The sequence below is a fragment of the Falco cherrug genome, chromosome 5 (assembly GCF_023634085.1).
Source record: "Falco cherrug isolate bFalChe1 chromosome 5, bFalChe1.pri, whole genome shotgun sequence".
NCBI lineage: Eukaryota > Metazoa > Chordata > Aves > Falconiformes > Falconidae > Falco > Falco cherrug.
In genome coordinates, this window is record NC_073701.1 from 58,138,455 (window position 1) to 58,156,144 (window position 17,690).

At 40.0% G+C, this 17,690-nt stretch overlaps 1 protein-coding gene across 1 annotated transcript; it reads left to right on the top strand.

The window, feature by feature from the left end:
* The first annotated feature begins 86 nt into the window (after window positions 1–86).
* RAB21 (RAB21, member RAS oncogene family) lies at window positions 87–17,050 on the top strand. Its single transcript, XM_055710555.1, has 7 exons — window positions 87–503; window positions 11,182–11,241; window positions 11,425–11,532; window positions 13,064–13,127; window positions 13,932–13,986; window positions 14,371–14,459; window positions 15,364–17,050. The coding sequence occupies exons 1-7, from the start codon at window positions 357–359 to the stop codon at window positions 15,501–15,503; spliced, it is 663 nt and encodes a 220-aa protein (XP_055566530.1). The 5' UTR covers window positions 87–356; the 3' UTR covers window positions 15,504–17,050.
* Window positions 17,051–17,690: the final 640 nt, after the last annotated feature.

Genomic DNA, 17,690 nt, shown 5'->3' on the forward strand with positions numbered 1-17,690 from the left:
CCCTCCGCGGCTCTTGGGCGGGGCCTGTCGCCACGGCCTCGTCCGCCCCTCCCATTGGCGGCGGGGGGGTGCGCGTGACCGAGCGCCGCGTGACGTAGGAGGAAGAAGACGCCATTAGGGGGAGCGGGGCCAGCGGCAGCGGGGAGCGTTGTGGCTCTGGGCGTCTCTCTGCCGTCCCCGGGCCTTAGCGGTACCGTCCCGCCTGCTCCTCGCTTCCGCCCGGCGAGTGCCCCTTCCGCTCCCCCGCGCGTCCCATCCCTGAGGGCGGCGGCGCGGGTGGTGGTGGCGGCGGCGCGCCGCGGCGCGGACCGTTGATGTGAGGCGGCAGCGGCCCGGCTGGTCTCGGCGGGGCGCGGATGGCGGCGGGGGCAGGCGCGGCGGCCGGGGGCCGCAGTTTCTCCTTCAAGGTGGTGCTGCTCGGGGAGGGCTGCGTGGGGAAAACCTCCCTGGTGCTGCGCTACTGCGAGAACAAGTTCAACGACAAGCACATCACCACCCTGCAGGTGCGGGCCGGGCCGGGGGCGGGCGGGGAGCCCCTGCCCGCCGCTGCCGGGGCTCGGGGGGCGGGGGGCCCAGCTGCGTGTCTCTCCCTGCGCACCTTCTGGGGTTGCTGGCCGGTGCCAGCCCGCCCCTGCGTCGCCCTGTGGCGCTGGCCGGCCTGCCCTGCCGCCCTGGGGCTGGCTGTGTGGCTCCGTCAGCCCGCGGCAGGGCTCTGGCGCTTGCTGCCTTGCTCACCGCTCAACGGTGGCCGGAGCGACCGCTGCCGCTCTTTAAATGGTGGCTGTTCCCCTGCCGGGTTAGCTGGAAGCTGATTTATGGTTCTTTTCGTGCCTCAGGCTTAAGCTTCCAGTGCTTAAAGGCCTCGCGTGTATTCTGAACGCTAACTGCGCGTTTTCTCTGGTTGCGTATATGAATGTCTTCGTTTGAATCCTATACAGTATGATTTGAAAGTAATGTTGTCATTGTAATCGCGGGTAATGGGCTGATGACTAAGTGTTTCATACGTGCTGCATTTCTGTTAATTATAGTCTTCCTCGTGTTCTCGGATCCTAACACTTGAACTGCCAAACTACTATTGTTTAAAGAAAACAGATTTCACAAAATGGTTTATGAGATTAAGACTTAACAGAAAACATTCTTAAGGCATACTTGTTTTGTCATGTACCTCCCTGAATTCTCGCCTGGTTCTTTTCAGTAGTACTGTCTGCTTACATATAAAGAACAAAAAGTGGTGTTCTGATTGAGAAATGTGACAGGGTATCTGCTTGAATTGAAAGTCATGGTTTTTTGTTGCCTGCTAGCGCTGAATGGTGTGTATGCTGTGGTACAAAATAAAACGCTTGTACTGTACCTGATCTCAGAATACATGTTTTAAACTTAATGATGTAGGTTGTATGCTAAGTCTTTTGGGATGTCTCTACTTAACCTTTTTTATTTGCAGTTACACCACTTGAACTGCATCTTTCTTAGTAGTTGTGAGCATGTATATGAAAGTGTGGGTTTAGCACTGTAGCGTTTTTAACGTTTGTGTTTTTTTTTTAAATTAACAAACAAACCCTGCCACCATGTGGGCCAGTAGTGGGTTTTTAGCTACTTTTGAGGTTCCGTGAAGTACAGAATAAATAGTAGGTGATGCTAGAAAAAGAGCCTTAGGGTAGTTGTGCGCTATTCCTCCAAATTTAGGGGAAAAAAATCTTGTGGGTTGTGTATTTCAGAAGTATTTAATAATGGATCTTTTTCTTAAAATCAAAGAAACATTGGTGATGCACTGGAAACAATACAGTGAATGTTTCATAAACGGTTACTGTTACTCTATTTTTGCTATAAAGACCTAAAAATAACATGTTTACATTACCCTATGTTCATACTCTGCTGTTGGATGAATCTATTGGTAGGTTTACGTGGGGTGATGTATTTATGGCAAGCTGATTGTAGCTCTGATTGCTATAGAGGTAATGGATAATAGCTATGCTACAGAAATGATCAGTAGTTTGTAGGTGTCAGAGCTGCAGCTGAAGCGTAGCATTGAGCACACGGTCATTTATAGTGCATCAGAATGATCGTGTATAGCTGAATTCTCACATCCCATGTAGAAAGAGTAGAGCTCTAAGTTTGTCATGTGATGCAGGCTCATGTTTGGTTTTTCTTTTTGTTAGTCATGTTCTTTAAATCTGTAGTGGAAGACAAAAATAGAAGCAAAAAGTGAGTTGGAATACAGATTTAGGTCACAACTGTCATAAGGCGGACATGTAAATGTTGATAGGGAAATGTCTCTAGATCCTGTGGCTTGAGAGCTTTCGGTTTTGTCTGCCTGGAGGCAGGGTGTATGTGCTTGTAGAAGAGTGGAAGCTCTTGCTCACACTTGATACTGAGATTTTGTTTCTCCACTGTGATTAGGTTTCTGGTTCCTACCAGTATCTTTTAACTGACTGCACTGTCTTTCTTAACTCATTTGCTTTTGTGTTCTGAGCCTCCTTAGCCACATGTCTTATCGATTGTAAAATGCAATGTCAGTTGCTGTTGAATCTTACTGGACATCATGTGCACTTCTAAAGTGTTATCTTTATTCTTGTTTTCCTACATCTTACAATTCTAGATGGAAGTTACAGTAAGCTCTTCCACTAGCAAATTAAAATATCCCTTAAATAAAATGAGAAACTAGGATATCTGATTAAGCAATGAAGTGACATTTTTGTAAAACATACTTTTTTTTAAGATTAAAGGCTTAATATGATAAGGTGGCCTTGTTTCATGGCACCAATTCAAAGTACTGCACCAAATTACTTTTGTGCCAATTAAGCCAAAATTAGAGAAATACTTAGCTCCTGATTCAGCAGAGGGCCACAGTGATGAATCATATGAAAAGATGACGAGATACTGAGACAAGAGGCTCTCTATCCACAGTAATTTCTGATTTTGGGGGGATAAAAATACTGCGTAGCGCTTTACTCCAATATGATTGCAACAAAAAAGGTGAGATTGTAGCCTTCTGGAAACTAGTAATGTTGACTCGCGCTTCCTGCAGCGTGAGCCTAGCAATGGGGGAAAGTGCAAGAAGCTTTTAAATTGGTCAGTGTGAGTCTTTTTTGTAATGTCTATCTGTGCTTTCCTATCTGAATTCTAACACTGTAGTATTCTATTGTGAAGTTAACCTGTGTACACCCAGACAGAGTAATTTCTTTCGTCCTAGCAACAGAAGGCTTTTAGTAAAAGGGAGCTGCTTCCCTTCTCTTCATGCCCCACTTCCCTGAATGCTAGTGCCCTAGTTTTGGCTGTGACAGTGTTAATTTTCTTCTTAGTAGCTGGTACAATGCTGTGTTTTGGATTTAGTATGAGAATGATATTGATAACACTGGTGTTTTTAGTTGTTGCTAAGTAATGTTTACACTAAGTCAAGGACTTCTCAGTTTGTCAGGCCCTGCCAGCTAGAGGTCTGGAGGGGCACAAGAGATTAGGAGGGGACACAGCCAGGACAGGCTGACCTGTACTAGCCAGAGGGATATTCCATACCATAAAACGTTATGCTGCGTATGTGAGCTGAGGCGGGGTTGGCTGGGGCCTGCTGATTACTCCTTAGGGACTGGTTGGACATCGGTCACCAGGTGGTGAGCGATTTTGTTGTGGATCACTTGTTTGTTTTTTTTCCTTTTGGATTTTATTCCTCTCTCTCCTTTTCATTACAGCTGCTGTTGTTATATTTTATTTCTATTATTAAATTGTTCTTCTCTCAACCCATGAATTTTACCTTTTTCCCCTTCCTCCCCAGCCCAGCAGGGGAAGGGGGAGGGAGCAAGCAGCTCGGTGATGCATAGTTGCCAGCTGGGGTTAAACCATGACAGGCAGCTTAGAGGGAAATGCTGAGCTGGAACTTCATTTGAGGTTAGGAGACTGCTGGGATATGTTGCTGTAGTGATGTTAGTGTCAAGTCATGTAGTTAAGATATTGATGACCTGCAAATTAAAATTAAGGTAGCTACTGATTCACTTAAGAAAACACCTATTTAGAATAATGTGAAAAAGCAGGAAAGGTGGGGGGGTTTGCAGGCAATGATTTCAGTGCAGAACCTGTTGTCAAACCTGATGGGACAGAGTTTATTTCCAATGATTGAAATATTGAGATCAGTGCTTTTCTCTTGATAAAATAATTAAGTGATAGATTGGTAGCAAAGTGAACTGTGCTGGTATACTCCAATAGTAAACCTACTGTCAAAATATAAAAAAAAAATACAACTTTTGTGTACTAATCTCTCAGATGTGTGGAGGACTGCAAAATATCCGATGTAAGAGAGCTGCTGATGTCGTGCTCATCATACTATACAGATCCTGATTGCTTTGCTGGACTTGCATAACCTGGAAAAGCTGTCTTGGCTCTCTACCATAGCTGGGGAGCAAGGTGGGGAAGACTCTGCAGGGAGGTTCCGTGCTATATGCAGTGTTCGTATGCCTGCCTTTCCTCTGTTGAAGACGAGGCAGTGAAGGGGCGGGTGACATACACATGCTTTTTATTAAGTGACTTTCAAGAGAATCTTTTCCAGCTATGTCTTCCTTGTGTTCTACTCGGTCCCCTTTATCAGCTCCTATCAGGACCTGATGAACATGTGAAACTGAGCTCTTAGAAAATACTTATTTTTTTCTTCTACAGGCACATGGAGAATGGAATTTTAGCTCTTTTAATTGTATTATCCTTTTCTAAGTGTGTAAGTATTCTTCAGACCAGTCAGAAGACACTGGAATCAAAATACCAAAATTAGTAGCTTACTTCAAAGAGCTGCTTAAGATTACTTATCTTTGAAGTAACTGTGGTCCTATGTACTTGTGGTTTTTTTGAATTCTAGCAAAACCCAAATTCTTATAGTAATGAAAATAATTTGGAAAGAAGTTACTGATTAAGTAGAGTCACAACTCAGACTTAAGTCTGTAGTACTCAGTTTGATATATTCTTGGGAGATTAGAAAAAATGTTGAATCCTCTTCTATATGTAATTATCTAGTGCTGTCTAGACTATACTGATTTCAAAGGCTGTGACATTCTTGGCAGCTGACTTTTTTTTTCCTGAACTAGGCTCCTAAACTATCTCAAAACGGTAGTTAAGGCTCTTCCTTCCATGGTGGGTTCCCCCCAGAATTTCTAGGAACTGCATAGTCTTGCTGTACACCTGATTATTTTTTTTGCTCTCTAACCTCAGAATGAGTGAATAGTGACCTTGCTCTTCCATGAGACAAATGGAACTTGAAGGGTGTATATGTGTTAGAAGGTAGATACTGTGTGGTTTGTCTTTGGCATGTTCGCCACTGTGGCTGTAACGTGCACTTTACTGATGGTAACTATTTCAAACTTGCTCATACCTATTAATTCAAGAACAGAGCCTGCTAGCAGTATTCTTCCAGTATATGAACACAATGAGGAGCAAAGAATTTAATCTGTAATATATTATTGACTTTCTTGCAGCATGTTCACAAAACCTTCTGCTCATTGCTACCCATGACTACTTCAAATATCAGGTTCCAGCCTTGTTATTGGGCAAGCTTTTTAGGCAAACTTGCTTGTAATCAGAATATCAGATACAGGATATTGTCTTTTTTGGATAGGGACCTAAGACTTCAGGTAGACTAAAATTTAATTAGTACAAATTCATCAAGTTCTAATACAGAGAGCAAGTACATTAGCCCAATGCTAAATACCCTTGCCACAGTCTCCTGTGAGATTTTTTTTTTTTTTCCAGGAGATGCTAAAAAGTCCTACTTGAATGTATGGGTCTTTTAATACCTGGGTATATAGGAAAGAAAATACTCTTAGTACTAGAAGACAGTATTGCTGTCAAAAGCTGTAGTGACCTGAAGACCTGGTATATGCTTAAGCAAAACTTACCTTATGGATAAGCCTACTTTAATATTTGCTCAGTCAGATAGTAAAGGTATCTGTGTTAGTAGGCTAACGTCTACAGCCATGGTAATGCCACTTTGTGGATATTGAGTTCTGTGTTTTTTAAATATACCTCCTGTTTCTGTGAAGGATTTCTCTGCCTTTTGGTCTGGAATTTTTCTTCTCAAACAGTTCTATGAAATTTATATCAACTGAGCAGATTGTCAGTGTTGTGACAAAAGCAGTGCTCAGAAGAGCTTTTCCTTTGAGACTTAAAACAGAATATCAAGTACTGTAGTACAGCAGATCTATGAAATATTATCAGGTAAGCTTGATTCATCGTGCCTAACCATACCTTCTCTTATTATGGCCCAAGTGTTGGTGAATTGAAACTTCTAAAGTTACATGTAAGCTTTTGGTTTCTAAACTCTGGTGCAGTAGAGCAAATGATGGTATGAAGACTAGAAACTGATCACATAATTCTTAGGGACAGCTAGCTGAAAGCCATAAATGACTTTCTGTGGGGAGTTTTTTGTCGCGACGGAGGGAAGACACAGTCCCTCAATATGAGTGATCAGCAGACTTCGTTTATTGTCCCTTACAGTCACCTTTTATGCCTTGTTATAATTAGCTCATACATATTACAAAAGTTAAGCTCATTATTGGTTAGTTGCCTAAATACCAAGCCTGCTGCTAGTTTCTCTTCTGTAGTTTTCTGTTCCCACCTGCAACATTCTTTTCCCACCGAAATCTTCCTGTTACTGTGTAACAAGGACAGCCAAAGACAGTGTATTTTGCTTTACTTCAGATAAGCTGAGAGCGATGTGCATTTTTGTCCAGCCAGCTGGACTATGTCTATGTGACCCTTTTCAGCTAGCCAGTTATCCACAATTCCCCCGTTTTTATTTTGGGTGACATAGGCTTGGTTGACCATTTTCAATAACAGCGTTTTAACACAGGAAAATACACAGCCAACTTATAAAATCTCAGTTCAGAAGTATAATTCCTGAAATATTTGAAAATAAAGTTAGCTTGAAGCTTTAATTTAGATGCTCTTTCTGTTCCAGTGATATAAAAAGTTTAAAAAAATTCAAAGGTAATTTTAAAGTTCTGAACATGGACTAATGCAAGCTCAAAACCCAAAAAGAAACCAAACTGATGTTTGACTAGGAATATTTGCAAATATTTTAGTGGAAAATCCCTGGCCATTAACAATTTTCTGTCCAAATAACAACTGCCCTTATGCAACCAACCAGTCCATACATTTTCTGAAGAATACCTCATTGATATCAAAGAATTAACAGAGGGAAAAAATTAGTTCTAAGCTATATACATTCATAAGTGGATTTTTCAATAGTTACATACAGATTTACACACTAAGCCATAATGGCTTGTAGGTGATACACACAAGAAGAGTACGTTGCTTATCTGTCTGAATGTCTATGCTAAATTTAACAACTATGCCACAAGCCAAGCCTACATGGGTGCTGTATGTTATGCACGTTCCTTAACAAACAGAAGTATAATAGACAAATTCCCAAGATCTAGTCCCCAACCTAATTATATTATTTTGTAGCCAATTAAGGAAAATAACACAAATGTGCATATCTACATGTGCACACACCTTTTAGTTCAGAACCAATCTGTGATAAAAGGCCTTAGCCTTATGTTATCATCGAATCTTAACGAGTACAGTAATTGAAAATGCAGTCTTACTGTAAGTGTGATTTATGCTGACATTCCCTCAAATGCTACACGTGAGTATTTCTCACTCAACTGCCTCAAGGTAAAATAGTAGTATTTGTTAATATGTATCGAAAAATCATTAATTCTCTACAATAGCAGTTGACTTCCATAACACTATGTAAGCAAAAGAGGCTTAAGATGGGTGTTCTGAATACTAACAATTTATTTTAGACTGTCTAAACTCAGGTCTTGAAAGATTTCACTCTGCCAGACATAGAAACACTGTTGCTCTCCAGTTGTGATATCCCTTTTCCCAAGTTGTCACATGCACATCTCGCTCAAGCAACATTGTTGTCAAAGTTTCTCTCTGCTACATAAAAGCATATTGCACTTGCAGATATAAAAGACAGCACCCTTACTTAGATTATTACCTTATTACCTCATAACTCTTAGTATACCTTGTATCTCTGATTTCATCACTTCAAAAATTCACCAGAAGCAGATAAAACCACAGCATCAGACTAAACTACACCTTAACTGCTGATTCAAATAAAGGCATTCTCTTCAGATATGCCTAATGCTCACAAATAATTTTGGCTGGTTTTGATCAAAAAACTATTATTACAATAATGATCAAAAATAATAATCCCGTTTGCAAAATGCCTTTAAGCCAGCCTCCTAGTCCCAACCAATTTCCACATTCAGAATACAGCATAAATACAGAATACAGAATAAATTATCTCCATCAAGGCAAAAAGGCTTCTCGTTAAACACAGAGATGTTTGCTAGTTCAAAGCAGAAACCCATTTCTTGTAGGGGACATCGGAAGCACTTTTTTTTTTTTTTTTTGTGGGTTTGTATTCAAGTCCGTGTTTTTCATTGAGGAGCTTAAGCTGTTCCTCTTGTTTCAGGAGTGTTTCCAACTCTGATTTGTCGAATAGGTCCGTATTTCCCAAAAATATCATACATTTCCTCCGCTGTGATTTCATACGGCAGGTTCCGAATATAAAGGATCCGATCGACCTCTGGGGGCAGCCAGATGTCAGCTCGCTTGGCCGCTTGCATCGCCATGGCGCCGATCGGAGGGGGGTGGGTGGAGGGGGGGGGTGCAGCCTCGGAGAGAAACCGCGGCCGGGACGGGGCCTGCCGGGCTGCGCCGCCGCTCGCCGCTGCCGCGGGGGTCCCGGATGCTATCCCATACGCTAATAACCCGAGGAATTCCTTTTTACAATCTATGTCCCGAACGCTCCGCTTTTCTAAAAAGCATATGAGCAAATCATACGTCGCTTGTCTCTCCATACCTTCGTCCGCGCTGTTGCAGCCTTTGCGAGACTTCGGCGACGCGTGGCCGGCGGGACCCTCTGTAGGTGCTCCCGGGCGCGGGGACTGTGCCCTTCCGCCTCCTGCGCTGCTTTCAGGACCGGTACCCGAAACTCCTTCGAACTGTGGCTCGCAGGTTCAGCCCTCTCTAGGGTCCCTGTTCGGGCGCCATTAGTTGCGACGGAAAGAAGACACAGTCCCTCAATATGAGTGATCAGCAGACTTCGTTTATTGTCCCTTACAGTCACCTTTTATGCCTTGTTATAATTAGCTCATACATATTACAAAAGTTAAGCTCATTATTGGTTAGTTGCCTAAATACCAAGCCCGCTGCTAGTTTCTCTTCTGTAGTTTTCTGTTCCCACCTGCAACATTCTTTTCCCACCGAAATCTTCCTGTTACTGTATAACAAGGACAGCCAAAGACAGTGTATTTTGCTTTACTTCAGATAAGCTGAGAGCAATGTGCATTTTTGTCCAGCCAGCTGGACTATGTCTATGTGACCCTTTTCAGCTAGCCAGTTATCCACAGTTTTTGATTTAAGAACTAAAGCTTTCCTGATATTTAAGATCCGCTACTCTGCTGTTAAGCTGTTTGTTACAAGTTGGCTAGTGTTAAATATTTTTAACATGCTGTGTGGAACTTCTTCTGAAGTCGACTTACGACCTCTAACTGTAGACTAAAGGGGTAGCATTAATGCTTTAATGATGTTGAATACAATGGTGATAATGATTAGTTCTTTGCTATCTGCTTTTGGAAAGTTTGAGTGTTTTTGTTCCCTCTGGTCTGTCATCTCCCTGTTCTGTTTATAAGACTTTGTACCTCCCCCCCCCAAAAAAAAAGGTTTCCCCAATTTACTTCAAAAAAAAATCAGAAGTAAATTTTCTTGATTCATCTCACCTTAGGTCATACAGATGTCAGACAGAGTTGGTGATAGGGAAGTAGCTGAAGAGCAGGAGCTGCTCTAGCAGCTGAGTGTTGTAGGACTGTAATATGGTCACATCAATATCCAGAGAGGCACTTTCACAGCAGTTTAGGCTGATGTAAATTGAACTACCATGGTCTTCTGTGTGTGTTCTGGTTGCTTGTGTAGTTAAGCAGCAAGCTGATTCAAGCAGCTGATCTGGCCCATCTTTTTTTTTAGTTTTGCTTAGTTCAGTGTCTGGCCAGTGCTCATACAGACAGCTTGTGCTGACCTGCTGCAGTCCAGTCTAAAATAATCAGGGATGAATGTATCATAAAATACCCCCAAGTACTTGTTTGTATCCAAATGCAAATTGTGGTGAAGCTGAAAGGAAAACAGTATAATTAAAGGCAAAAGACAAAAGTTAAACCTTGACAACTGAATTGTCTGATGTTAACCTGTTACTGCTAGTCTTTGGAATGGGGGGAGTAGGTGCCTAAAGATAAACTCCTTCGCACACTGTTCTAGCCTATTAAACTTTTATTAAATTGTAGCCCTTTTTAGCCACTGAATTATACACTTGGTAATTGAGGTGGTGTTTGAAAATACACATCATGCAGGCTTGGTGAAGAACAGGCATACTCTGAGTTACTGAAATCAGACTAATCTTGCAGTATGCTCTGGTCCTGTAAAATGTCAGAAGATAATGTAGTAGAATGCTTAGAGCAGCTTATATGCGTATTCTGAGGCTTTTATTGTCCTGACATTTGCTTTTCTTTTGTGTGTTAGTTGAGAAGCATATCACTAAGGTTTTGAGGAGCAGTGTCTGGGAAAAAAACCCCGACAGTTTCCCGCCCCGCTCCAACAAACCACACCACTGGCACACAAAAGCTCCATAGAACAGATGGGGAGAGTTGTGGACTCACTTAGTAAAAAAAGGGAAAAGATACAGATAAGGAAGCTTGTAGAAGACTAGTGTTCTGAGACTTGGTGATGAACAAAATACTTTGAGTTTCATTAACTGACTAATACTGAACTACTTTGCCAAATTCCTGCAGATTAAAAATCCTGTTAGGCAGGTTCCTACCCAAATTTCATGTACTCTTGTGAAATGCTTTGAGTTTGACTTAGACTTTTCAGTGCTGTGAATTCAAACTCTTTCCGCACAACTCTTATCCTTCCCAAATCATTCAAAGCAACAGCAAAAAGATGTAGTAATGATTGGCTTAAGCCAAATTTATTTAGAAGAGGCTCCTGGCAGAGCGTAGGGAAATTACTAACTGGCTTACTATTGACTCAGACTTCTGGTTTAGAGTATTTTGATTCAGATGTTTTTATTAGTTTAATTAATCTGAAGTCAAATGAGACATTTGTGTCTAGAACTTAACTCTAATCTGTTTTGCTTTCCAGGCATCTTTTCTTACAAAGAAGCTAAATATCGGTGGGAAAAGAGTAAACCTTGCAATATGGGTATGTTTATTTTCCTATTTTCCCTTCCTTAGCTAAATGGAATATTTTCCTGAAAAGCTACTTAGGCTTACTAGAACTCAAATGTTACACATTTCTTTATAAAGTAGAATTTCAAAGTATTTGTAGTTTCTTGAAGTATTGTTTGCTTTGTCTTAAAGGCTAACAAGTGTATTTTAAATGTAGGATACAGCTGGTCAAGAAAGATTTCACGCATTGGGGCCAATATACTACAGGGATTCTAATGGCGCTATTCTAGTATATGATATAACAGATGAAGACTCCTTTCAAAAGGTACTGGACATATTTTTACCTCTGTGAGATGTAAACTCGTTCGAAGATAATCTGTTATACAAATGTGTAAATGGGAATCTTCTGTTTTCAGCAATAGCAATGTACATTACATCTGCAAATTTTGACCATATAATGGAAGTATATGTCTTATTAGCCTTCTTTTGAAGGCTGACTCTTTCAATCTTCTAAAGTTCTAGCAGGATTATTCAAAAAACACCAGGGATTTAGATGTGTGATTTATCTGTGACATGCTGTAAACATAAGCCAGTACTGGTGTGATAGTATGCAATACTGATTTCTACTATAGAAACCAAATTACTAAAAAATATGAACTGATGTGACCTTTTACAGATCTGATAACTCTGAAATTGCAATACATGATAGTGGAAACATTAATTCTTGGTAGTAATAGATTTTTGGACTTCAAATCCTCATCAAAGCTTGACATTTGAAGGCTTAATTATTTTCTAGCAGTATTAGTTGATCAGTCTGATCAGGTGAGCTTTTTCCAACTCTGTGGCAAATCAGTGCTGTCACTTTTTAGGACTTTCCAGCTGAGGACTGGTGACACTATGCTAAAAGTGAGTTGGTCTCAGATAAGCTTGTGGCAAAACCAGTAGGACTTCTGTGTAGAGGAGTAAGAAATTGTAGCTATATGGGCAGGGATTGGTTTAGCAGTGATAGAAATAGTATAAGGGTATAGTTCCACAACAGCTTAAGTAATTTAAATCATCTGATGTAGGGCAAGTAGAACACTTGTGCTAGCAGTTAAACTCTTGCCCCCTTGCCCCTGCAGAATTGTGATGACTTGTGAGTACTACTTTAACTTGGCCTTTTCATGCTGAGACCTACATAGTCAAATTCTGTAATACCAAACCAAATTCTCAGAGAAAAAGAGTTAAGGTTAATTTGCAGATGCTATTCCATAACTACATCTGTATCATGTATCCTAACTATTTTTAGGTTCCTGAAGTGATTGCCTCTCTTCACAACTTAAATTCCCTTAAACTAGTAGTCCCTAAGCCAATGCAGTGATCATATAACTTCAAAGCATGACAACATAATTGATAAGATACCTCGCCATCAGCTGACTCGATGCTCTTGTCCCATCTGTTCTCTCAGGAAACAAACACCTGTTACAATCTAACCTGAACAACTCAGTTTAGGTCCCTCTACCTTTAAAGTACCATTTGTGATCTGTCAGTAAGTGCCTGTTGATAAAAGATCTCATGCCTGACCTAAAGTGGCCAATGCAGTGAACTTGTTCTTTGGAGTGGGGCTAACACAAGTGTGGTGAGTTATATTTCTGGAGTAATTGAACAATTTATTGAAGTAACTTGCTCTTAATTTCAACTGTGAGCTAAAACCTGCAAAACAAGAGCCATGTTTAGCTATCTAAATAATACTTTATCCATTTATTTTGCTCTAAACATGTTTGTTTCAAGTTTAGAGTAAATAAAGGGTCAGTTCCTCAGTGCCTATGCTCGTAGTATATCAAGTGAAAATAAACTTACCTCTGTTCTTTTTGCAGGTAAAAAACTGGGTTAAGGAATTAAGAAAAATGTTGGGAAATGAAATCTGTTTATGTATAGTAGGTAAGTCTTTATTTTAGCATGTGATTCACATGACTGAATCAGAAATGCTTCCTTTGATTAACAGGATCTTCCAAACACTGCTTTGGCAGCTTGTGCATGTAACATGTGTACATGTTAGTTTGATATTTAAAATTCAGTTGGAGCTAGAGGTTTCAGTAGATCACATTAAAGAAAATAAGAGTTTTGGAAAACAAGCTGTTTAGTGATACACCATGTCAGAAATGCGTAGTACAGACACCTGCAGGCTGTAGTTTTAACAAAGAGAAACATAAACCTCAAATATGTATGGTCCTTCTTGCAAGTACTCATTTTTTTTACTGTTCTTAGTGGCATAGACTAGATTCCTGCCTGTTTTCGTAATCAAGTGCTTGGGGGGTAGAGCAAGTCTTAAAGCTTGAATATTTCAATGCAAACAGAATGCAACAGAAATAACGGGTTTAGATTTAAAATTGGATCTAATGATTAAAACACTTTCAGGAGGATAGATGTGTGGATATTCTATAAAAACTACCTCTGCAGCACAGATAAGCTGCTAATAAATCACAAAAGAAAAGCAGAGGGCGAGTCGGTGGCTTGTATGGAGGTACTTGGCTGTCCTGATCGCTCTACAGTAGTAGTTCATTGCCTGTAAATGCTTGAGTGAAAGGGGTTTTTTAAATTGTATCATTGTGCTCCAGATTGAGACATATGTAGGAGTTGGTCTTCACTGGGACAGCTTGTGAGAAAATAAAGTGGTACAATGATTACATGATTTTGGGTAATTTTGGAGTGAAAAGACTTGAAAGATTAACTTGTTTCCAACAGGTAACAAAATAGACTTGGAGAAAGAGAGACATGTTTCAGTGCAAGAAGCAGAAACGTAAGTCACACCAATTATTAATAGAAACAGCTATGGCAGAATTGTGCTGGAGTAATAAACTTGTGATGCTGTTAACAGCTGGCAGGCATAAACCAGCAGTGCCTAGCTGGGTGCTGTGTTAAGTGTTCTGTTAGTATCTGAGTCCCAGAATGTCATTACTGACTAGTAACTTGAGAGTTGTATGTGATCAAAGTCGACATTTGCAGTTTAAATGCATTTCTGGACATGAAATTTTGTTTCAGCTAGTGTTTTTAATCAGTCGTGGCAGTTTTAACTACATAATTCCCTTTTTAGTCTACACATGCTGATTTAACTCTCAACTGGGAATAAAACCTGCAGTCATCTTTTTTAGTAAAATGAAGTTCTGTATATGCATTCCTACAGGTATGCTGAATCGGTTGGAGCAAAACATTATCACACTTCAGCTAAACAGAACAAAGGAATTGAAGAACTGTTTCTTGACCTTTGTAAAAGTAGGTATTACCTAGTTTGTTGGTAAAGAGCTCATTTGCAAAATGCTCAAGGCTTCACAATGCTTAAAACCATATAGAAAAGCCTTCATTTAAACTATTACTAAATGCTGACTTCATCTGAGTCTACTTCAAGCCACTTGTGTACTGTAACAGCTATGGAAGCTTGATATATGGATGCTTACAATACTGCAAATTCATGCTGTACTCCAACAATGTTGTCTTGTTCGTTTATCAGAGCATTGACTGTTTCACTTGGCACATGTAAATAGTAACCTCAAATCAAACTTCATGTGCCTGGTTTCACTACTGCGTGCTTCAAGCCCCCTGTTTCAACCTTTTTCAAAAATCTTACCAAATCATGTCAACTACAAATCGTAAACTTGAAAAGTAATTATGTGAATTTTACACGGTGTTCTAAACAAATGGTAAAGACCATGGGATGTAGGATAAAAATGTTGTCATGTGGGGAAGTTGTTCTCTTTGTTGTGTTCTTACAATACAAGAATTTAAGCAAAATGTCATCTGCTTGTCTGAAGAGTAGGTTGGGTGTTTGTGTGTGTGTGGTATGGGTGTGGAGTTTCCTGCTTGTTTTCTTTAACATAATATTTTTGACATGGGTGGGTAAATCTAGCTTTTGAAGTCACTAACTCCAGAACATCTGAGCATCTAAGGTCTCCCTTAGTCAACAGGAACTGCTGGGTGTTTGGTGCTGTAGGAAGAAAATTTAAGTATGTTCTTACAGCTATGCCATGTGACACCAGAGTACTTCTGCATAGTAAACAGGAGAACCAGTCTTGCTGAATTTTGTCTCTGTGCATGTTAACTCAAATATATAGATAAAGATCTCAGAAGTCTTGTGTAAATATGCAGTGGAATGTCATCTAATACATTTCTTCCTTTACAGGAATGATAGAAACTGCTCAAGTGGATGAAAGAGCAAGAGGCAATGGTTCCAGTCAGTCAGGAATAGCAAGGCGAGGTGTACAGATTATTGATGATGAGCCACAAGTACAGAGCAGTGGAGGGTGCTGTTCTTCTGGATAACTATAAAACTGTGCATCACTGCCCTCTCAATATGAAGACTGCCATATTCCAAGTCACACATTCTTTACCAATGGAGTAATAGAATTAACAGTATTTAAAAATAATCACATGTAACACTGCAGAGACCTTAAGTGCTAAACTAGTGGCGTCTGTGACCAGAGAATTGGCATTTTCTACAGTGGTTAACAAAGCAATTACCAATGGCCTTTTTACATATTTTTCTTTAATGAGGAATAATATGCATGTAGAAAAGACCTACTTAAAGGCTTCATTTATATTCTTTTAAATCAGATCATTATTTAATAACTTATATACATTGTTGTTGGAATGGTATACGTTTTTTGCAGCTCTTTGTATTTTGTGGTAGATTGAATTGTATCACTTCTAAAATGCAAATTGATTTTTTTTTTTTAAATTAGCAGATATCTGGAGTAATATTTTTGCAGGGCCTTCACAAGCCTGTAACTGTCAACTACTTTGATATATTCTGTTCATCCTGTATGCCAAGCTGGTAAAATACATTGTAAATTACATATTAAATATTTTATCTGCTTTTACAATTGCAGGTGCAGAAATATGTACATCAGTCTTGTCAGTGATTGTGAAGTGAATAAGTCAGTGAAAGATGCAGGCTTTTCATGTGTACTGTTGAATTGCTCATTCTATTCCCCCTACCTAAAACCAGCTTTTTTGGTACATTCATAGCTGCAGCATTTTTTTTAAAGCCTTTTCCGGCAAGCAGCGGTATTTAGAGTATCCCCTCAGTGGGAAGAGAATGCTTCCTTAGACTGCTGTTTAACATTGAGGTGTTTGACTCCCAGCTAAAACAGCTGGTGCATGCGTATATCTTGCCTCTGCAGTTATTTTGGCCTCTCAGAATATCCCCAGAATGTCAACTCAACTTTAGCCCTCATCTATCTGGTAGCCAGTAAACCAGATGCATGGGAAACTCTTAAGCTGCGTTAACACATTTGTGTCCCAAGACAGCATTATAAAGTATTGATGAGCATATTTTTTCCCCCTGTATTGCAGGGCTTGAGTAAACAAAGGAATTGGCATTAACTAGAACTGGTACTGATTTGGAGTGATTAAATTGAAGTTATGAAACTTGCCAGATGTAACTTTGGGGATACTAGACAGAACTGAACTTACTCCTGACTTGCTCTTTCTCTTGTAAAGTATTTTGAAGCCCACTTAAGTTTTGGGAGGAGGGTTTTCAGCAAAATATGTATAAACTACTATCACAAAAGAACAAAAATGGTGGTAGCTGAAACTTCAAAATGTTTTGTGCTCTGACTTTTTTTTTTTTTTTACTTAAGTTGTCATGCTTGGAAAAAAAGTAAAGGTGATGTCTATGACAAAATAGAATATTCCTTGGCCTTCCTTTTTCTGAAGGGTAGATGAATATGGATGTATTGAATGGTGTGGGTATGTTCCAGTTCACAAAAGGAGTAGTAGTAACTAATCACTCTGACGTGTAAAGAGAAGTCTGCTGTCTTCAATCCCGTTTTTATTTTCTCTGAAATAATAGATGGCTTTGATACAGACTGGCCCTTGTGCATTTTTTCCCTTTCTGCTTAAACTGTGGTGTAGATACTTTCTCCTAAGCCACCATTGTTCTGCTCTTCTGACATGATTGCATGCATGATGGACAAAGGTGATCTCGTCATGCCAGTGAAGATAAGTTTCTTGACTGCACAGACTTCTGGTGTGAATCTAAAATTTGTGATTTTATGTGTGTATATGTAGCAATGCCATTGAGTTCACATTCTCAAATTAGTCTAATTTAAGTGAGCCTTGCCAAAGTTGAAAAACAGGTCAGTTTGATCTTAAAACAGTACTGTCAAATGCAAACAGATGAAAGTTAGTCCTGTAAGTGATACAGTATTGATATGAGTGAAATTGGCAAGACTCTGTTCAAAACTGGAATCTCCTCATAAAAAGTTCCAGGTCTTTTGATCCAAATGTCATTTTTGGCAGAGATGGAGGGGGAAAAACTGAACAACTCAACTTCAACTAGACTTGATAAGCAGATGAATGAGGGATTACCTACACCACAGGGTATGTGTTCTCTCCAGAGCAAATCCTTCCCCGCTTTGTTGAAGTTGACGAATGGAGTTCTGGTCTGGAAATTAATACTAGCTGTTTACCCAATAGAATGTTACGTTTGACTACTTTGAAGTGGAA

What these genes read in the sequence shown, in the direction of transcription:
- RAB21 (XM_055710555.1), top strand. Translation starts at nt 357, where the DNA reads ATGGCGGCGGGGGCAGGCGCGGCGGCCGGGGGCCGCAGTTTCTCCTTC. An exon ending in ATGAAGACTCCTTTCAAAAG is followed by an intron (nt 11,533 to 13,063) that starts GTACTGGACATA and finishes TTCTTTTTGCAG; the next exon opens with GTAAAAAACTGGGTTAAGGA. An exon ending in TCAGTGCAAGAAGCAGAAAC is followed by an intron (nt 13,987 to 14,370) that starts GTAAGTCACACC and finishes GCATTCCTACAG; the next exon opens with GTATGCTGAATCGGTTGGAG.